The following is a 21365-nucleotide window of genomic DNA, read 5'->3' as shown; positions in this document are numbered from 1 at the left end:
TTCATTTGGAACAAGAGGAAACGACAGAGAAAGAGAAAAAAAAAAAACACGCATTGTGAAACGACATGCGTGACGAACAAATACATTGGGCGGCGCAGACAGTTTCATGCGCTCCTTTTATAGCCGAGTTGTATACTCCAGTTCCACGTGCCGTCTGTTTTGCAGAATAAAAGAAACGAACAATAAACAAAGCATTTTCTTTACTTCAGTCTTCTGCGACTTTGTAGGCTGTATGCACGCTCTGGTTGGGCCAATGCAGCACCGAAAATAGTGATACAGCGGGTCGTCAGACAACCAGTCGATAGAAATGTACGCGAGCGACAAGCACGCGTGTACTGTATTTGGTGATCGCCAGGGGGAATAAATACGCGCAGGCTTCGATGTGGGCGCTACAGCAGCGCCACACGTATCAGTTTGTGGTTTGTAGAAAAGATTGCCGATCTTATCCGCGTGTGTACGCGAGCTCTGTACCCGTGGCGTAGTATTATTTTCTGGACGGCATCCCTCCCGTTTTCCTCGTGCTGTTATTGTCATGGACCAGTATATGGCGAGTCAGCCGGGAACTCGGTGTGCGCTCCCATGGCAAGCAATTCGTCACTGGCGATTATCGGGAGACATACCGCCGAAGTGAGCAGCAACCGCGAAAATGGACAATGCCTTTCGAGATAAGGCTTAAACGCGGCGGCGGTGGCGCGTTAATAGACTCTGAACAGGCTTTCGAGGTTGTTTTACAAACAGGAGTTCGGGGCGTTTTCCTGGCGCGGGCTGCTTTTTCAGGAACTGTCCCTGCAGGAGATAGACTTTCGGGACAGAGTGCGCTCATTACAAGTTTTTTTTCTCTTTTTTTTTCCGGTGAGTAAGCAGCCGCAGGTTCTCCACAAGTAGAAAATTACCTATCAAAAGAGGGGACAGGCAAGGAAACACATTCTATCCAATGCTATTCACTGCATGCTTAGTATTCCAATCTATTAGACTGGGAAGGCTCAGAGGTGGGGATTAACGGCGAATATTTCAGCAACCTGAGGTTTGCAGATGACGTCCTGTTCAGCAACACTGTAGGCGAAAAATTGCAACAAATGATTGAGTAGCTTAACCGAGAAAGCACAAGAGTGGGGTTAAAGATTAAAATGTAGAAGACAAAGGTAATGTTCAGTAGCCTGGCAAGGGAACATGAACGCGAGATCGCCAGCCTCTACAGTCTCTCCAGGAGTACGTTTATCTAGGTCAATTACTCACAGGCTCATGAAGGAAATTTACAGAAGAATAAAAATGGGTTGAAGCGCATACTGCAGGCATTACCAAATCCTGACTGGGAGCTTACCACTGTTATGGAAAAGAAAAGTTCACAATCATTGTATTCTACCGGTGGTAACACATGGGGCAGAATCTTGGAGGTTAACAAAGAAGCTCGAGAACAAGTCAAGGACCGCGCAAAGAGCGATGGAACGAAAAAAGTTAGGCGTAACGTTAACAGACAGGAAGAGAGCAGTGTGGTTCAGAGAGAACACAGGGATAGCCGATACTCTGGTTGACATTAAGAGAAAGAAATGGAGCTGAGCAGGCCATTTAATGCGTAGGGTGGATAACCGGTAGAGCATTAGAGTTGCAGAATGGGTTCCGAGGGAAGGGAAGCGCAGTCCAGGATTGCCAAAAAAATAGGCGGAGCGATGAAATGAGGAAAATTGCAGGTGCAAGTTGGAATCAGCTAGCGCTAGACAGGGATGATTGGAAATCGCTGGGAGAGGCCTTCGTCCTACAGAGGACCCAAATATAGGCTGCTGCTGATAAATCAGCCGCAGCGAGTTTGAAACCCAGCGGCGGCAACGCTCATGCCCTTCATTCGCGTGACACTATGCTAGACGGCAATGGTGCACGAACAACGAGTGCGAACATATGCGATACAAGAAGACAACACGCACCGTTGCGGCGGTAACATACAAACCACCCTTTTGTACGTCGAACCGTTCTCGTGTTCGCATCCGCAGATCTAGAAAAAGCTGATAACTACCAGCCACCTTATCGCCTTGAGTCGTTGCAACTCGTTCAAGCCGAAAACGATGATTACTGCGTGCAGTCGCCAATTGAGATAAATTCCATAATGAACAATAGTAATTTCCCCTATGTTGTCCTTGGTGTCAGTGTTTGTTCGCTTCTTATGACATGACTAATAAAAAAATTGGGCCCCTCGGTTAACCCTCGGGTTCTCTTGTACCCTGTACATAATAAAATGCAGCCACTCACATCGGATCATGTCCCTGATGATCTGCAGGTCCCTCTGTCGGCGAGCTGGCGTCTCTCGCAGCTCTTGCTCGGCGAGCTGCCAGAGGCTCACTTTGAGCGGGCCACAACTCGGGTACTCGATCTCGTCGTCGTCAGAGGCCGTCGTCGACGGCGGGTCCAGCAGGTCGCTCTCTGTCTACAGTGGAGGTGCGAGAGCGGGAAAGAATGCACAAGTATAAAGATGAGTCACCGCGCGGTGCAAGTGAACTGATTCGCATTTCGGCGAAAAGATGGCACGAAGAACCGCGTCCTACTACGTCCTACCATTTTTGCGACGTGGCGCACGCAGCGCCAGACGCCGCGTCGTACCGTGCGTGCGTGTCTCGCAAACGCATTCGCATGGCAACCCCACGACCAGCGGGACACCGCGTTTGCAAGGCGGTTAGTCGGACTGCTGGAAAGTTGTCCAAATGACTTTATGGTATACGAGAAACCGTACTTTGGGTCAGGTTGTCTATACGTGCGCGTTTTTAAGGCGGAAGCTTTACTAACCGCGTCGAGCAGTTTAGCCGTCGCCGCAGCTGCGCATCAACGCGACTGGCAACGCATCACGTGACCCGCCGTGCCGAGCTCCGCCGCCGGCTTGGCGCATGCGCTCTCCGCAGCTGGGTTGCCGCCTGACCACGTGACTCGCCGCGCGCCTGTCAAGAGGAGCGCCGAGCTCGCCTAGTCAGTGCGAGCTTGGCTGTAGGTGAGGGCGAGACCGGGCCGTTTTCTATGAGCGTTGCGCTGGAACGGAAGGCTTTGAGCCGGCGTCCGACCACCCCGCGGATATCGTCCGGCGAGCTGCTTCACTCGGGAGGGTCCTGAATGTAACAGGCGTCGCATCGTCGAGACCAACGTAGCGACCGCATTCGCGCCCTGTCTGTTTGTGCTTCGATGCTGCGCATGTTCGCGGCGTCTCCTTGCATGTCTAGCACTTGCGCTTTCCCTGTGGCACAACAGGTATCGCACCGTCGAACCATGCGTGTCTATCCAAGCGTAATCAGTCATGTCTAGCCACCGACCTAGGCACAGCCGTCCTACCTGGCTTAACGATGATTGTATACCTAAGTATAATAAAGCTAAATCAAAAGTTAACCAAGTGAAAGCAAGACTTAACCAGGCTAAACCAAGCTGTCGCTTTGCATATCCAGGGTTAGCTGAGCTAAGCCGCAGTCTTTCTTTGTTATGGCTAGCTGTGCGACATAGTTTCATGGTTTGAGCTGATGTAGCAACGGCGCGTTGGTATACGATCCTCTGACCATAGTTAACTTCTGGTGTTTTGTGAGGCACGCCGTAGTGAGCGACTTGGGGTTAATTTTGACCACCTGAGCTTCTTTAACCATCACCCACTGCACGGTACCCCCCACAGGCGTTTTTGCATTTCGCCTCCATCGAACTGCCGCCGCCGCGATTCGATCTCGCGTCCTCGGGCTTACAGGTGCGACGCCGAAGCCATTACGCCACCACGGTGGGTTTTGACCGGAAGATCTTCGGTGTTGGACGGGGATTGTTCGTCCGAGTGATCAGCCTGGTGACGGCAGAGGTGCGCTTGGAGAAGGGAATTTCGTATTCCAAGCGTCAACTTGTTAACGGGTGCTAAAAGCTTAAAAAAGCGAAGAGGTGGCAACGACGAAGAGTGAACACCTGCCTGGTGTTCTCGTTTAGTGTGACGCCTTCCCTATACTAGCTCTAGTGAACCACGCTATAATGAACCGCGTGTCCGTGGCATGATTCTGATTTGATCGCGTCATGTGTTATAGATGGTTTGCATTTACATCATCGTGACCGCCATCTTCGGATACTAGCACGTCGAGCTACAAGAAATGTGAAATCGCGACATGTGCATCGTGCGCCTTAGGACAAATCGATAGCAGTGATAACCCTGTAAAAATGGGTCAGCGATAAAAAGTGAACCAATGTATATAGTCATATTTGTCACTGACTTTACCATGCCAGCCATGCTCGGGCACTAGCACGGTAGGAAGCTGCGTTCATGCCGTCAAACGCACACATTTTCAGGCCCCTTTGTAACGCTATGCGTGACGCACCCATTATTCGCGTCAAAGCTTTCTACGCAAACGTCTAAATTGTGCTAGACATACGGGCTCCCAGTAATTAGATTGGAGTTGAGCACAGCGTTGTGCACACTTAGGTGTGGTGCTGAATTAGAATTAAGTAACTACCAAATCTTAGTAAAAGAAGCTGACGCATTGACTTGTGCTACGACTTAAAGGCAAATATTAAGCAAACGTGGACTTAAGATATACTATTCTAGGAAAGTCGCAGTACTTGTTAGTGTCAAGGATATAGTTTGAGAGAGAAACGCGTCGAAAATACCCGCATACTTTTGGCGCAGTTCAAATCGCCCGGCCCGAGGCGGGAGTGGTGACGCATTCGCCGTCGCTGCCCTTTACTATACCGTCAGTGAGTAAAACGGTCCTAGGAGAAGGCGATGCAGTTTTCTTGCACGAAACACAAAAGGGGCGGCCATGAGAAGTCGCGCGATGACAGCGCTGGATTCGCGACTGCAGCTGCTCTTGGTCAAGTGGCGTGGACCGTAAGGGCATCCCGCGATATCAAATGGACATGCTACTTGCATTTTGTGCGAGTTACGCGAGCCAGCAAACCGAGCGCAGCACTACGCTATCAGGAAACTATAGGAACGCGAAAGCGTGGGCGGTCAAGGTGACGTTACGTTTTTTTTTCTTCTAAAATTGAATGTAAATATAGAAATAGCATTTTTTCCTTTGTTATCTAATGCAATAATCTTGTCATTACGAGTGATTGAGTATTAGTGACAATTATAATGGGGACTGCCTATGTCATCGGGCTAGGAGCTCGCCCCTAGAGTCTCAAATCGTGTCCAGTGTTTGCCTCAATTTCTCGATTACTCAAGGTGTATTCGCGATAAAATTGACTCCTTACACGTTCTCCAACAACAAAATACCACCGTGGCTTGACTTGACGCTTCTCTTTAGTGTCCCTTTAAAACATGCGCAGATAAATCTGGTACATGAATAGTGGCCAAGCAGTCCAGGCGTCAGCACACAAATCTACAGCCTAACGGGAAGAGGAAGGCTCCAGAGCGCTTCCGCAAGCGTACGCTTTAAACGAAAACGTAAAGACAAGACAAAAAAAAAAAAAAAAAAAAAAAAAAAGATGGGGAACCGACCGTGCACACGCACGCTCGCTGCATGCACGAGTGCATAAGTTTATCGAGTGGCGCTTCGTGGTAGCCGGTCTGCAGCCAAACGTGTTGGGCAGCAGGAAGCGGGACCGATGCTTGTTCAAACACGGTTGCACCCAACACTTGAGACGTGCGCGTAATGGAGGGCCCCGACGAGCCCTTCCTTGTTTGATAAGAGGCTGCCCCGGAACCTTTTTCCGGAACGTTGCTGTAAGAGAGGCACGCCCTATTGAGACTCAAGGACAACAGTGTTTGCTCTTGCGATAGGGAAGAAAAGCACCGGTGGAGGTGGGTGTGTATGCTCCGCACAGAGCGACCGTAAAAACTTGTTCCGGAGCAGGAACCTCGAACATGTGAACACTGAACAGAACGCAAGATCATAGGAGAGGGTAAAGTGCACTGTTAAACCAGAGGCCGTTTGCTAACGATCCATTCAATTTGCGATCTGTCCGATTTGCTCAGATCTGTCGGAACTACTTTAACGCCGTATATCCGGATTAAACAGAAACAAAGAAGGTCTCGTAGCAGACATGGTTGTCGCATCATGCATAGCTGTACTTCAGCCTCTTCAGCTTGGAGGTTCTGATGGTATCTTCCGAAATCACTTTTACAGCGGTCACTAACTTGAAGACCGAGGAGGATGAAAGCTGCAACATAGAACTCTTGCTTGTGCTTGAATGTAACCTTGAGACATTTCAACGCCAAGGAATTAGCTTCTGAAATTGACGCTTAATGACGGTGTACTACAACGCAAACCACACTATCACACAACCACACATCTAGCCACTGCCGGAATGAGTACGCCCGACTGTCAGAGTTGAAGAAAACCCTTAACGTAGCTTACCTTCGTCATTATGTCAGCTAGTTCCTTGAGCAGTCAACAATAGACGTCAGGCACGGCGCTAGGCTGGAAATGTCTTGTTGCACAGCACTCGTGAAGACTGTACCGTTGTAACGGGACACAATCCACACAACTGCGACCTGTTCACCAACGTAGAGTGTCGGCTGGCACGACCCGTTTCCGGAAAGCATCATTTCGGCGTAGGTAGCACGTCTCCCCCGAGCAGGTCATAGCGTCTGGGCACCGGCTGGACCCGTCGGCGCAGTTTAGTTGAAGGTCCGAGAAAATCTGCAGCTGTCCGGCGTCGCGCACCGCCCCTTCGCCACTGCGTGGAAAAAACCGTTGAAGCATTTAATCCGGGGAGTGAAGTGGGAAGGGCGCCGTCAATTTTTATGAGGGAGGAGGAGGAGGTCTTAGCTGCATGCTCTCCTTATCTTAGCGAAACTAAAACAAGCAGACACGAGCAGGCAGTTATTTTACTTCTATGGTTATCTGCTTTCGTTTTCTTTTTCTTCCTTTCGTGGTCCTAAGGGGGCGAAGTCCACTCATAGGCTGCCTCACGGCGGCGCTAACATCGAGGCACCTTAGCCAGTCAGGCCCGGGATGCATTCAAGCAAGCAAAAAGAAAACACGGGTGACGCGCCGGTTTCCACGACATGGTAACCCAAAGGGGAAGGGAAAAGAAAGGTAGAAAGGAAGGACACAGGGGGGGCATTACAAACGACCACGCCAGCGGGCGGGGCCGAGGGAGCGACGGTGCAGGCCGAATAAGAGCGACCGCGAGTGGCGGGGGAACTCGCTCGACCCTTTCGGCGAAACGCGCGTAAGTAAAGGTTTGTTCGATTGCGAAAGGTGCACGGCACCACAAACGAAAAGGTGCAGGTGGTGCCAGTTATGGCGTGCCGGGCTGCACCCACTCAATGCAAGGCTCAAGGGTACACTGCACCGCGGAGGCACCTTGCCTTGCACCCCGTTCAGTCGAGCACGGGGGTGCAGAGTGCACCGGTGCACCTCGGTGAATCGAAGGCCTAGGTGCAGTGCAGAAGTTTCAGAGAAACTTGGCGGAATCGAAGAAAACTTAACGTGTCTGCGCTACGCTGTTCTCCCGCTGTAGCGAAAAAGAAGTAAAACGGTTTCTGGCCTGACAAGGTACCGTGCCTCGAACTTTCTTCGTGTCATAGACACCCAACTAAACTGTTGAAAAAAAGACCTTATTATACACGTCGAATGCGGACCATACGCTGCTTTTGTGAAGATCGCCAGGACCGCGTATTTTCTTTTTTTCGTCTACACTAATATTTCTATCTCTACTTTCTGCTATTTCTCCTTTTTCTTTTCTTTCTTTAGCCCACCGCTCTGCTGGCTGATGCTCTGGCGTCAGACGTAGGCTGAGCAGTTATGGTGCGTCGATTGTTGGCCTCATGTAATAATTTCGCACCACGGCATTTTGGTACACCGAAGGAGTCGCGCACGATAAGTTTCTCTGAAGGCTTTTCGAAACACGTTACAAGCGTTAAAACGAAACATGGTATGCGCAGGACGGCCGCAAAATACTTCAACTGCATTTATGAGACAAGAGGGATAATGCGAGCTTAAAGGCTCAAATTCGGCGTAAAGTTCCAAAGCACATCATCTCATGATCACACATCACGCACGCGTGCCAAGCGTCCTTTTACCCAATTGGTCCATTTATTATTTTCGAGATTTCAATGGAAGGAATGCCAATTCAGTTCTCAGAAGTGTGGAAAGCTGGGCTAGTTGCTGATTCATGACTGAATCGCCAACCAATTCCAGTGCTTTTGAACAGCTGTTAACTGTAGATGATGCCAATGCTCTCTCATGAAGCGCACTGCTGCGAGCAAGCAACAGGAATCGCCTAACACGTGGAATTATTGAAGCAAAAGAGATTGCGCAGTTGGGCGATGCCTGTGGAAAGACCTCGTCGACAGTTTAGTCGACTAAATAAATAAATTGAATTCGTAGAAGATATCGATATACCATGCCATGGGAATACACAGCCTGTCTGATGTATCATTGCGTGGTGCAGTGCCACGATTGTGATATTTTGCCGGTGCGTGTGTGTGTGTGTGCCATGACATTGTTAGTGATTTCGCGGTGAAATGATGATTTCTGTGAAGTTGATGTGACGTGGCTGTAGAGGGGCCTAAAAAATAGTGGCTGTAAAGTGCGTAAAATCTACGTGCAATAAGACTATGACGATGACTAATGACACGTACGATAAGCCTTACAATGCATTGTGGAAGAATGATAGAATATACAGACCATCAAAGATGCAAAATTTGCTTCAGCACAACTGCCTCACCAGAGCCCGTGAAACACAAGGACCTGGAGGCACGTGCTATACAGTACGACTATCACAGCAGCATGCTCTGAAGAGAGGAAGCGCTACGAATGTATGGGACTAATAACATGTAAGACAACATCCCTGAGGAAACCTAGGACTGTGTTTGTATTAAAAAGTGGCTCTGGACCGAGAAACATTACAGGATGACGAGGAATGTGCTGCCGGTATGCTAAAGAAAAATGTCTCTTTCTCTCGCATTCGGCTTCCCCACACTCCAGGAGGACGTGGAGAACGGTCAGCCTCTCCTCGCATCTACCACAGGTTGGAGGGTCATTTCCGGTGAGTAGAAAATCATGGCTACCAAATGTGTGTCATATTATGAGACGACAGAATAGGACATCTGTTCGGCGTGATTTTGTTGCAGAGGGCCAGAATCCTAACTGTGGCTTTATCACGTGGAGCTTATTATTTGTTTCCGCGTCTCACATGCGTTGCCAATAGACTCGCAGTTTCTTACGTAAGAAAGGCTTCAGATCTGTGACAGGGACAGTAGCCGTAGGATTAATAACTAGTGATGTGAGTGATGTGGCCATTTTGTCAGCTAGTACATTACCCTCGATGCCTCTATGGCCAGCTACACAGCATATTATTACATGTCTATATGATAAATAAATGCTGCATAAGAGCGAGTAAAGTTCAATGAAAACCGGATTTGTAAACTTTGGTAAGGAGATCAGCGCTTTTACAAGACTTAACGAGTCTGTGAATGTTATTGCCCTGTCAAGTTTTAATTTCTTTATATGTTTTCGAGCAGACAGTACAGCATAGGCTTCTGCAGTGAACATACTCGTTAAGGGGTTCAATACATCAGATTTGGAAAAAGAGGGACAAACAACAGCATAAGATACACCAGAATGTGATTTTGACGCGTCTGTGTAGATTCGGAACAGCAGTACTTCGATTGAAGTTCACGGAAATGCATAGTAATTTCGAGGACAGGAGCGTGCTTTGTGACCTCTACAAAGGATACATAACAGCCTATCACCTGCCACTCCCAGGGCGGTAGTAGCTTAGCCGGAGGCATTAAGCCATGTTTGAGAATTGGGACATCCATTTCTTCGCTAAGCTCTCTTGCACGCAGTGGCAAAGGAAGTCTCATAGAGAGTCCATTATGAAAAAGTGTTTCACATGTCAAGTCGTTAACGGTTGTGAAACACGGATGTTCTTTATTAGAGCGCACTTTGAGAAAATAGGTGAAGCTGATGTATGTTCTCTGAAGATGGAGTGACCACTCATCTGACTCTACATATAGACTTTCGACAGGGCTTGTTCTAAATGTGCCAGTGGCCAGACGGATACCCAGATGATGAACGGGGTCTAACATCTTAAGCGCGCTCGGTGCGGCAGAGTGATTTACTACGGCACCATAATCTAACCGTGATCGGACTAGGCTCCTGTAAAGATTCAGTAAACACTTCCTGTCACTACCCCATGTTGTGTGGGATAGGATTTTAAGTAAATTCATAGTTTTTAGACATTTTGCTTTAACACATTTTATGTGTGAAATGAAAGTGAGCTTGGAGTCAAGTATAACACCTAAAAATTTGTGCTCTTTGTTGAAGGGAATTTGTTGTCCACCCATTTCTACAGAAGGATCAGGGACCAGGCCTCTTTCTTGTAAAGAGAACGCAAGAACTTCTTTTGGGGTTGACGTATGTATGTATGTATGTATGTATGTATGTATGTATGTATGTATGTATGTATGTATGTATGTATGTATGTATGTATGTATGTATGTATGTATGTATGTATGTATGTGCCGCGCGCCGTCTTTCGAATAAAATTTGTCGCAAGTCGGCCTATGTTCGTCTATTTCTGCCTGTATTGTCGTTATTGCGCTGTACGTTACGAAGTTATCAGTGAATATTGCATGCAAAATGCCTCGTGTGCTTATTAGCCTTTTTTTCCCGCCTTATATATTTACCCAGTACACGTCTGCTGTCAAGCTTCAGGGTGAAATGGCTTCTTTTATGCAGTAGTTCGCAATAGTAACTTTCGGTCACTATTGAATTCGCCGGACAGTCACTTTAATGGGGCACTAAAGAGAAAAATGATCGAGCTGTATGAGCAAGCTACTTTTCTACAACCCGCCGTGATTGCTTAATGACTTTGGCTTCGCACTGCTAAGCACGAGGTTGCGGGAGCAGTTCGTGGCCGCAGCGGCGGCATTTCGATGGAAGCAAAATGAAAAAGAAATTAAAAAAAAGGAAAAAAAGTTCGTTTACCATGCATTGGGTGCACGTTAAAGAACGCCAGGTGGTCGAAATTTATCCGGAGACCCACACTACGGCATGCTTCATAATCAGATCGTAGTTATGGTACGTAAAACCCCAGACTGTAATTTTTTTTACTTTTCTGCGATGCGAAGAAACAAGCTACTCCTAGTGTGAGAAATGATTTTACATTTTTGTAAAAATGTTTTAACAATTTTTACAAATTGTTAAAAAGACACTGAAACTAAACACGGGTGGCAACGCCCACTTGGAAGCTCCCGCGCCTGCACACCGTGACGTCATGCCGGACTTCCAACGTTCCGGCTGTCAGTTAACTGCACATTGGCAAAGAGGGGACGTAGGAAGTTGCAAGAACTTTTGCTGCTCCACGAAAGCCCAAACACGAGGCGGCATTTTTAAATCCGTGACGTCATGAAATTGACGTGCCGGCGCTGGGGCGTTTCGGCGCGAAATAAAGAAAACAAAAGTTGGGGCTTTATTTTCTCTTCCAGTAATTAACACCTTAACATTAAGCCAGACAGCTTTACAAAAGAATCCTATATCAATCTAAACTGGTTTAATGCTTCTCTTTAGTGTTATGTCCAACTCGAACATGACCTTGCTTCCGTGCCTGCGACACTTGACAGAGTTGAACCATTTCCTAACTTTGGTGGATACACACGTGAGGCAGCTCTATGCCTCTTTTGGGCCGTGGAAATTCGAGTAGTTGCGTTGAATAAGCAAAGGACGTGAAAGGAGATGACAGGTGAAAAGAGGAAAGAAGAGGAAGATAAGCTAAATTTGAAGCGCTCTCAATGAGTGCCTTCAGTAACTTCATGTTATACCATGGGCGTGGCCGGGGGCAGCGAGTTGGTACACCGAACTCGTGCCCCCCTCCCCAAAACTTTTGTGCACCATTGCCTGTTGCTATGTGACACACTTGCTGTGGTTGCACCCGGAGCTACAACAAGAGCGTCTGCGGCACACCAACTTAGCTTGCGACACTAAATACATAGGCTGTCTTGCCGGTCTTTATCAGACTTTATGCACGAAGCAAACTTGCTGGTATACGTATGACGCCCCTTTTTGTATTTGAAATATACCTAGGGGCAACTGACCGAGTGAAAAAAAAAAAACCTGACATTAAACGACGTGCGACAACAACCGCCGGCACCAGCCCCTGGTCAAGTTCAGCGCCACGGGAAAAAATTCTGGCTGCGCCGCTGCCGATATGTAGCCATTACGACATTTCGCTCTCCAGCCTATATGTTTCTTTCGCTTCAACACTCTTTTCTTCCTGCCATTTCAAACTCCGACAAAAAAAGAAAAAAAGAAAGACCATCCTTTGCGTTTCTTTTTGGTTGTATTGCGCGTTCGATGTCTTGCGAATGTATTATCGATTGGAGCTGTTCAACTAGGTTATATATCCACATAGGCTTCGCCTGTCGTCTCTGCTAGTGGGTACATCTGCACTATTGCTTACAGCGTGAACAAATCAATCACGAACGTATCTCTTCTTCACGTATCTCTTCTTTGTCGATGTTTGAGTTGTTCGCGCTGTGAGTAATAATGGCGATATAGTAATGCAACTCCTGCTTTAAAATCTTGTGTAGCGAGCCTGCAGCCCAGCGACGATGACGGCGCACGTCTTAAGACGCGAACCGGCTTGCTGTTTTTCGTAGAAGACGGGTAGGGGCGGGAGAGGGGGGTTTGAACACGCATCTGAATGACCCGCTCTCGTTGGGAACAAAAGCGCGAGCGTCGCTTTGGCACGTCGCTTTGACGCGGCCGCCTCCCCACGTGCGTTAAAATCTCTGCTTATCCTCCCACCGTTTCTGTGCTCGCGACACGTTGGCGCCGGATGGGCTAGGAAGGATTTGCCGCCGAACGCGAGGGAGAATAGAAGGCGTGCGCGGACCCCAAGGACATTGTATGGATTGACCTTGTCTGTTTTCCCACGTTTTGTGTTTGGAATGTGGGAGAGCGTTGTTGTACTGTCGGTATTGGCTTGCGGGTCACCGTCCCGGTACGACCCTGTGGGCACGAAACGGATCAACTAGGTTTCAGAGCATTTGCTATGGGTTGTTTGCGGCTAACGATTGTCCGGGGTTCTGGGCTAAGGCCAGGCACTATGCATCTTCGGCTCAGCCGAGTGGGACAAGTTTACATGGGACGTCTTACATGTGAAATTCCTGCATGAAAAAGCTGCATTATTCTTACAACTTCAAGTCTCCTCCAGTTTCTACAGTCATAGACACCAAGGACCTCGTCTCAGTTGACTGCACCTCTGGTGCAACGACCCGGGTCTGTCTTTGATTTCTGATCGGACGGGCTTCAGCGCTTCGACGAAGCAGTGGCTGAGAAAAACACTAAGGGGGGGGGGGGGGGGGGGCAACCACGGACGAACTGTGTGATTCATACGTAGATCGGAAAATACATGACTTTTCACAAATACTTTTCACTCGAGGAGTTCTGCCGATAAATAGTAGAAGAGCTTATAACGAGATGGCTTATCAGAGCTTTAAGCAGCCTAGCTGGGGAGACATGGCTGTCGATGGTCAGACTCAGCTGTTTCACTTGTCATCCACATATATCTGAGCTTCCATGGCTCACGCGAAATCCCTGACATAGCGTGGCCGTAGTTGACGTCGTCACATGGTGTGTAGGAACAAGGGCGCGTGAAAATGTGTTGCACGAACTAGGGGGATTATTAAGTTGTTCATGTCGCACTAGTGCACACAGCTTCCGCAGTTTGCCATACCAGGGGCAAACTCTCTCTCTCTCTCTCACACACACACACACACACACACACACACACACACACACACACACACACACACACACACACACACACACACACACACACGCACACACGCACACACGCACGCGCACACACACGCACGCACACGCACGCAAAAGAACTCTGCTTGTTGCTTTTTGCAGGACTAGTTATCTCATGCATGTAATTATATAAAAGGACGCGAAGCCGAATCAAATTTTATGTCCTGTCCTCTTACATAATAACAAGAAAACGCTTCCTTCACATTCTGTATTTGCACTTCTTCAGAGCCTTCATTGACGCGGCTTCCCGTTGACAGCTCGATCTTAATCTCTGTTCACGGAAGGACGACAGCCAGATTTCGACGTCACGATTATCAAAGCGCACGTTAAGAGGCCTAGGATGCCAGAATTAACCCGGAGTCTGTCATAGAGCGTTTCTCATGGCACATGTTGGCTTGAATGCGTGCGAAGTGACATCGCCGTTAAGAACGGCATTACTGGGGGAACCACCTCTCTGTGCTCTTGCGCGCAATGAGGGATACGGCTTTTGTTTGTCGCACGCAGCAAGCGCAGCATGCTACTGCGGTAGGAGCTTATTTTGTGCAACTTGTTGCGAATATGTAAAACTGTTCGCGTGATACCTTTCATGCGGGAGAAACATGGCCAGCCTCGACCTGCGTGGAGCGCTGCGGTTGGTTAATTTCACGATCATTGTATATGCTTAGCAATACAAACAAATACAAACTGGCTTAGCAATACAAACGCATCCAATTTGGCAGATTCGCATCTCAGTTGACCGAAATTTCATTTGCGTGGCACCCGTATCAGTGCGCGCGCGTGTAAACGGGCATGCACTCCACAAATTTTCGTTCGGACATCGCGCTTGCAAAAGTATAGCGCGTGATATTCGGTTGTACCTAAACAGCATGTCAACTGAAGGCGACAAATTAATGAAAGCGAAAACATCGTATTTTCTGTTATACGACTTTTATAAGGGGAAATTGCACTGGTCCATTTTTAGAACTTTCTCTGTGTCCCCAAATCTCTCTGGATTCGTCCCCTCCCCAACCTGCCCACCTACACATGAACAAACGGGAAAAAAGAAGAAGAAAGAAAGAAAGGAATACAAGATCCGCTTTTGAAGGGCGCCAGCAAGCAGGAATAAGTAGGCCTCCACCTTTCCTTCAACAGTATAGGTTCGCAAGCAGCTACAGAGGTGGGAGAGGGGGGGGGGGGGGAGAAGAAGACAAAAAAGCATGATGTGAAAAGCAAGGCGTTCAATATACGCATGCGAGGAGACAGTGATGCCACGCTGCAGGATCTCGGGGCGCACTGTCAACCTGGCAGGGGTCAGAGCCGGCCTGGCTCAAATTGTTTCTGGACGACGACTGTGACCTCATTCGAGCGCCGCCTGTGATTGCCAGTCGGCGCCTGTTCCTCTTTCTTTGTATTTTTCCCCCCGCGGCCTTTTCGGCGCTCGTCTCGCTAGCCGCCTGGGGCTTTAACCGGGTTACGTAAAACCATGACGCGGGCGCACCTAGCCGCATGTATGGCACGGAGATGGGAGAGACGCCGACTGATGCCTGGAGAGGTGCAAGGGCTGCAAGCGCGGATCGACTGGCAGATGCACTTGCGTGCGTGGATGGCTCCAGCCAGGTTGGCCCCCGGCTGTGAACGGTATACGCAAGCTTCGTCAGCCAAGCAATACGTTCACATTAAAGTGAACGTATTGGTCAGAACTAAAGTGATGCTAAAGAGGCACGGTAAATAAGTTTAGTTTGGTAAAACATTCTTTCAAAACTCTACTCCGATCCGCGGGAAACGCTCGATTATTTCATGACAAAATGAAGGTAAAGCTTTCCATCGTTTTGTGCGTGGAACGTCAGCTTCGGTACCACAATGTGATGTCATGTATTGCAAAGACTGTACTTGTATTTGGACCATTTTCGCGCAAGAAAACGTTTTCGCAACTTGCTAGATTGAGTCTCTGGTTCTCTTGAAATGCAACGTTTCATTTTTTACTGATAAAAAGTTAGTTGTACCCGTGTTGACGCTGTCGGAATCAAATGATCACAACTATCTAGTGCGGGAACTTCACAGCTGCGTCACCGCCATTCTTCTTTTTGCGCTTTCTCTGGCTTACCATTGCCTGCTCTCGCGGTAAGAATGGCAATTCTGTTATTGCAGAAGTGTAATTTACTGATCCACCTAAACCAAATACTCTTTATTTAGCTTTATTCTTCATTGTTCCTTTTAACGACAGGGAGCTGGAATTTGGTGTTCCGCATGAGCACTGAAGGAAAGCACGTATGGTCAAATATAATGCCCTAATGAGTCAGAAACATACATTTTTGCCAAGTATAGAAACTTTCTGCAGAGCCAAGTCTGCTTATATACCACTCCGCCTTTGCGAGTTTGCATGTCCTCGTGTTGTGTACAGCTGACGGAACGAATGCCCCAAACAACCTTCTCACGTCTTCTGGCAGCAACTTGTTACGAGTACAAAACGACAGTGAGCGAGCACAACAAGTAACAAGGGCAATGGTCGCAACTGTAGCACTGGGATTCTGGCGAAAATGAATGAAAGGGCCCGTTTTACTACAAATGTAACTCGGCAGCGTAGCTTTTTGGGCTTGTTCGTGCATGATTTGAATAGCAATGAACAGCGCGCAGAGGACGAGACAGTAAAATTCAGCCACACAGGAACAGTACGAGCGCTCGTACGTTCAGTAATAGCGCTCGTACTGTTCGCGTGTGTCTGAATTTTACTGTCCCGTCCTCCGCGCGCTATTCATTGCTATAGAAACTTCTGTGTGAAAAAAAAAAGACGTCTTTACGTGTACAGTCAATAACAGCGCCTCTTCAGAATTCCTGAACCAGCGAAACCTTCGAGAGAGGAAAGGAGAAATCGACTGCGTCAAATAACTTCAACAGGTACTGCTTGTAAATATCACTTCATTACATTTCGAGGTACGATGAACTCATTGCTAGGAATCTTTGTAAGCTTTAATTTATTTAATGACGCCATGGCTTCCCGGTTATGGCGAGCGAAAGCAAGCGAGGAACTGAAGTTCCGCTTTCAGTTCTGACTTACTTTATATATATAATATTATGCTTTAGAAAAAAAAAAAAACTGAAAAAAAAAACGTTTAGGGAGTGTTCAAATGTTGAGCGTGCCATCTAGGGGGGCAATAGTATTCGGAGCATGCACATCTAGCGTTAGTTTAGTATTTCTCATTCAACACAAATTTTTGGCCACACATCGTCATACGGTTTTGGTGCCGCGCTACCACTCTTACCACGCACTGCCTATACACGCATGCTCGGCGCAGATGAACAACATAGCGTGGGCAAGCGGCAGCTGGAAGGAAAGCAGCCGCCACACTCCCGAGCTGTAACAGCGATAGGAAAGCAGCCGCGCTGCGCTGAAATGTGCCGATGTGATCCTCGTTGCCGTTACCATGCGCTCTTTCATGTCTCAAGGCAACAAGTATCCGTGTTGTGTCGATCCAGGCGCTCAATTCGACTGTTATGGACACGCAGCGAGACCACAAAAATTATCGTACTGGGATTCACACTTCTTTAAATGTGAAACCTGAGCCTACGAGGGAACGAAGGCAAAATTAAGCCCGTCACCTCGCTGCTGAATTCTGAAAGTTTTTCACATTTACGGCGCCGTGTTTCTGGATCGTTAAATTTTCGTGGAGCAAGACTTCTGCTCTTCTTTTTTTTTTTTTGTTCTCGAAAAGCTAACACAGGTGTAGAGATTGGCGTCCTCAAAAAGGTGCTTATAAATTTGTATTCGCCTTTAGAGAACTGAATCTATCTGAAAAGGCCGTAGATTGAGCCTGCGCTTGCTTTAGCAATGAAATCACATGGATAGAAAGGAAGAAAAAAAAAGAAAGAAAAGAAACCGCTAGCGGCATAAAAGCAAATGTTAGGCTTATCAGGCATGTTTTTCAATGTAGAAGTATTCGTTTTCAGCAATGCGATCATTCGTACTTATTAATTGCCTCTGTTTCTTTGATAGCGTAATAGATAACTACATGATAGCCCAGACATGATATCAAAAGTGAAAGGGGCAAGTACGGTCCTGTCTTGCAACCGAATTTTGTTGAACAGACTTGCTTTAAACACGTATTTTTCACACAATATGCACTGGTAGCACGTCTGGGGCAATGCAGCATGGTGTCCGACTCCCTGGTTATCATTTCATTTCCCTGTCTCGGCCGAGCACTGTGTTCATGGCCATGACACCTTGTGCACTGTTTGTGGTATAGCATTTGTCCACGTTGTTATCTACTTTGCAGTGCATTAGAAGCACGATGAATCATTGCAGATTATAAGATACCGTGCGATGAGCGCAATAACTGCATATGGATAAATATTTTAGAAGGGTACACCTTTATAGATATCATTCGCGAGGGTGGATTTTTTTTCAGTGGTCATACGAACTAACTCATATTCCAGATAATATGAAGAACGGGAAGTAAATAGAGAATCATACTCAAGAACAACGCAAGGTAGAAAGAAATGAACTATATAGACGTGGTGTACGTGTGATATCGACAGCGTACTTTTGGTAAAGACAGGTTATCTGTTGTTTCGCACAGCTATTAGGTGCATATGCACAGCCATGAATGAAAGGAAAAGTCAACGAATGAACAAATATTCATCCATGACGCGTCGCCGATTAGTTGATTAAGCCGAGGACTATGCAGGCATACTCGGGAACAACCAGTCTAATAACAGCAGGACAACGTATGGTAGAAACTGCTTGTTTGAGGCAACGAAGTAAGCACGTTGTTATAACGTCCATATAAATGCTGCAGTTTAGACCAGGCAAGTACGATTCAAAGTTGCAAGACCTAAAAGAAGACACGAGAGGAAAGAAATTCAACGTCTTTGGCCACGATTTACTTTTCTAAAAGCAAACCGCCCATCAATCATTGGAGTTAGGGAATGGAGTTTTCTGAACAAAGCTGCCGCTGTCATTTAATGTATCGCAACGGCGTTGTTGGCCGCCGGCATGCACAGGGCCGTTATGTCAAATTGATATTTCTCGTCAGTTCGAAATTGACAAATAAAATAAAATAATAACTGTGGGCAGTACTCCAGTACAAATTAATAAAATTTGGCGTGTACAAACAGCAAACACGCCGTTATAAATGTTAATGCATACGCTCTGGCAACAGCAGCGGTCCTACACAGGATCAGTATGATGCTTGGTTCTCGACCGACAGAGAGCACGAATATATATACTTCTGACACGAGGGTAAGGTGAAGAAAAGTAAACAAGTGTCAGGCGTTTCTTTATCCAGGACTTAGAGCTCGCTAAGAGCAGTGCTGGCAAACGAATTCGTAGACGCATATATATATATATATATATATATATATATATATATATATATATATATATATATATATAGTGGCTCTTGGTCAAGAGCTCCGCTACCCCTGCAAGCTGTTCCTTCAAATACGGCTTACAGAAGGGTAATGACACTTTCGCTTTCAGTGACCTCATAGCCATGTGGCTGAACTTTCAAGTTTAAGCCCCACACTCGACGAAACATTTACAATGAGCTTCTGCACCGGCTGACAATCAGAAGTGACCCACTAATAACCCTCAACGAGACACGAGTTATCGCTCTCCCGCGATCGCGGCCCAGAGCCGACGGCACACAACAAACAGTCGGTGAAAGTTGCGCAGAAACGCACGCGTCAAGGGCAGCGGCGCCCGCCTCTCCGAAACGAGGAAAAGAATTGTCTCGCAAAGGTCATCTCACCTCCGGCTTGAAAGCCCTCGGGACCTTCGAAGGAGCGGGAGCAAACACCGCGCGACTCCGGCCAACTACGGGGTGGGGGGGTCACACGGCGTCCTTGGCCGGTGTCGATTGTCACACTCCCGAAATCGACGGTCGAAACCGTCCACCGCGGCCTAGCGGCGGAGTTAGCAGCCGCACCACTAGCAGCAGGTGGCAGTGGGGGAAGGCGGGGGGTGGGTGGGAGAGGGTGCCGATGCTAAATCCCGGCAACGGCGACGACCAGAGCGGCCGGGCGTCGCAGCAGCAGCGTCTTCTTCGTCGTCCTCGTCGTCGGCAGGCGAGACGCGGGAGGCGATGCCGGGTGCATCCACGGGGAACGGCTGACCCACATCTCCCGCGCTGGCGTTGGCCGCCGCGGCCGCTGCTTCTTCTTCATGCACGCCACTCTACACGGTGCGGCAGCGACCCGCAGACTGGCTCCTCCAGAAATTCCAGCCTGTGGCGGCTCTTACCATTGACCCAGTTCTGGGGGAGGGCGGGAGGTGGGGTGCACACACACACAAAACACGCACCACGAAGCGTACGTCTTCTTTTCGTCGCTGCCCGCCGAAAAAGAAAAAAAGAAGAGAGAGAGAAATTAGACATACATAAAAGCGGACGTTCTCGTCCCTCTTACCAGCATTGACACTAGATTACCTAAGCGGAAACAGGCTGTCTTGCATTCAGGGGAAGTGAGGGCTACACTGCTCGGAAAGGAGAGCACTTCGCCTCACCTAACATCCCTCTCACCCTCCTACCTACGTACGCCTTACCGATTCCAGCGGGCGCTATTAAAATCCGGAATGCTCAGGCCATAACTCATCGGTGGCGCGAGATAATGGGTAATGACCCGGTCCCGTATAACGGACGCCCGGTCGGCGGGAGTGCGCTGGTGTAATTTGGCGGTCAAGGTCGCATCCTTCCCGCGCCGCCGAGGCTCAAATGGCTTTGCAACGGACGCGAGTGCGTGGTAGCGGCCGGCCACGTTGGATACTTTGCACGCGTATACACAGCTGATATCGCGAGTCGATGCAGTTCGCATCGATCGTATATGGCGGAAGAACGTCGCGTGCGCTTCGGGAAGGAAGCGCACCGCGTGGCTCCTTCTTGCAATTCATGACTTATAAAGGAAACCTCGTGCCTTTGTAGAGCGTTGTGAATTCCTGTAGTTTTCTCTTGGACAAACATCGCGTGCAAACACCGCAGTTTTAGGTCGCTTTAGGTCCACGTGTCAAAAGTGCAGCGCAGTACGAGCACTGCGGATCGCCTCTTCCGTTTACTTGTTTCGTGTAAAAAGAAAGAGAGAGAGAGAGAGAGAGAGAGAGAGAGAACAAGTTACTAGCTCTAAAAGGGACGAATTCTTGGCCACTTCCCTACTGTAACTGCGGGCTATGGACCCAGTTGTCAGCAACTCTTTAAGAAGTTGAGATCTACTGTTTATAAACTATTTATAAAGTGGAGCCGTGTCAACAGGCTCGAGGTCTGAGGCTGTATTCGTACGGCCATCAAGCGTTTTACTGCAAATAAATGCAAAGAAAGCTCTAAAAAGTAACGCAGCAGTCTTTTCTGGCCTTCATCGGCTCAGAAGGCACTAAATGCACTTCTGTGCTTTCTGAGAACGTCTGGCTTGTGCGAGCGCCTTTGACTCTGTATTGCTGTTAGTGGACGTCTCTCTACCCCCATCTCTCTCTTTCTGTCCCTTCTTTCTATTCCCATACTCCCTTCCCCCAGCACAGGGTAGCCAACGGGACTCTTGATTGATTCACATCCCTGCCTTCCTGTTATCTCTCTTTCTCTGTCTCTCTGGTCTAACCTGGCTTTTCTCTAAGTTCTTCAGTAAATGACTGAATAAACGATGTTCGATCGACATCGCTATCCCGTAGGTTCGTAGCTTCCTCTCGTTAGCGGC

At 48.1% G+C, this 21365-nt stretch overlaps 1 protein-coding gene across 2 annotated transcripts in view; it reads right to left on the bottom strand.

Moving 5' to 3' along the window:
• LOC126536303 (alpha-tocopherol transfer protein-like) overlaps positions 1-19884 on the bottom strand; it is a 31715-nt gene extending 11831 nt beyond the window's left edge. Inside the window, exons 1-3 of one of the 2 annotated variants that reach the window (XM_050183219.3) lie at positions 19439-19884; positions 6297-6618; positions 2242-2416 (exon numbers count right to left, since the gene is read on the bottom strand). In XM_050183219.3, coding sequence (XP_050039176.1) covers positions 2242-2416; positions 6297-6305 — 184 coding nt within the window. In that variant the 5' untranslated portion in view covers positions 6306-6618; positions 19439-19884. Of the gene's footprint in view, positions 1-2241; positions 2417-6296; positions 6665-19438 lie in introns of those variants that run through there. The other variant, XM_072287868.1, reaches the window with a different exon arrangement.
• Positions 19885-21365: the final 1481 nt, after the last annotated feature.

Source organism: Dermacentor andersoni, chromosome 4 (genome assembly GCF_023375885.2).
Source record: "Dermacentor andersoni chromosome 4, qqDerAnde1_hic_scaffold, whole genome shotgun sequence".
NCBI lineage: Eukaryota > Metazoa > Arthropoda > Arachnida > Ixodida > Ixodidae > Dermacentor > Dermacentor andersoni.
Note: the sequence above shows the minus strand (reverse complement) of the source record. Positions and strands in the feature narration are given on the sequence as shown.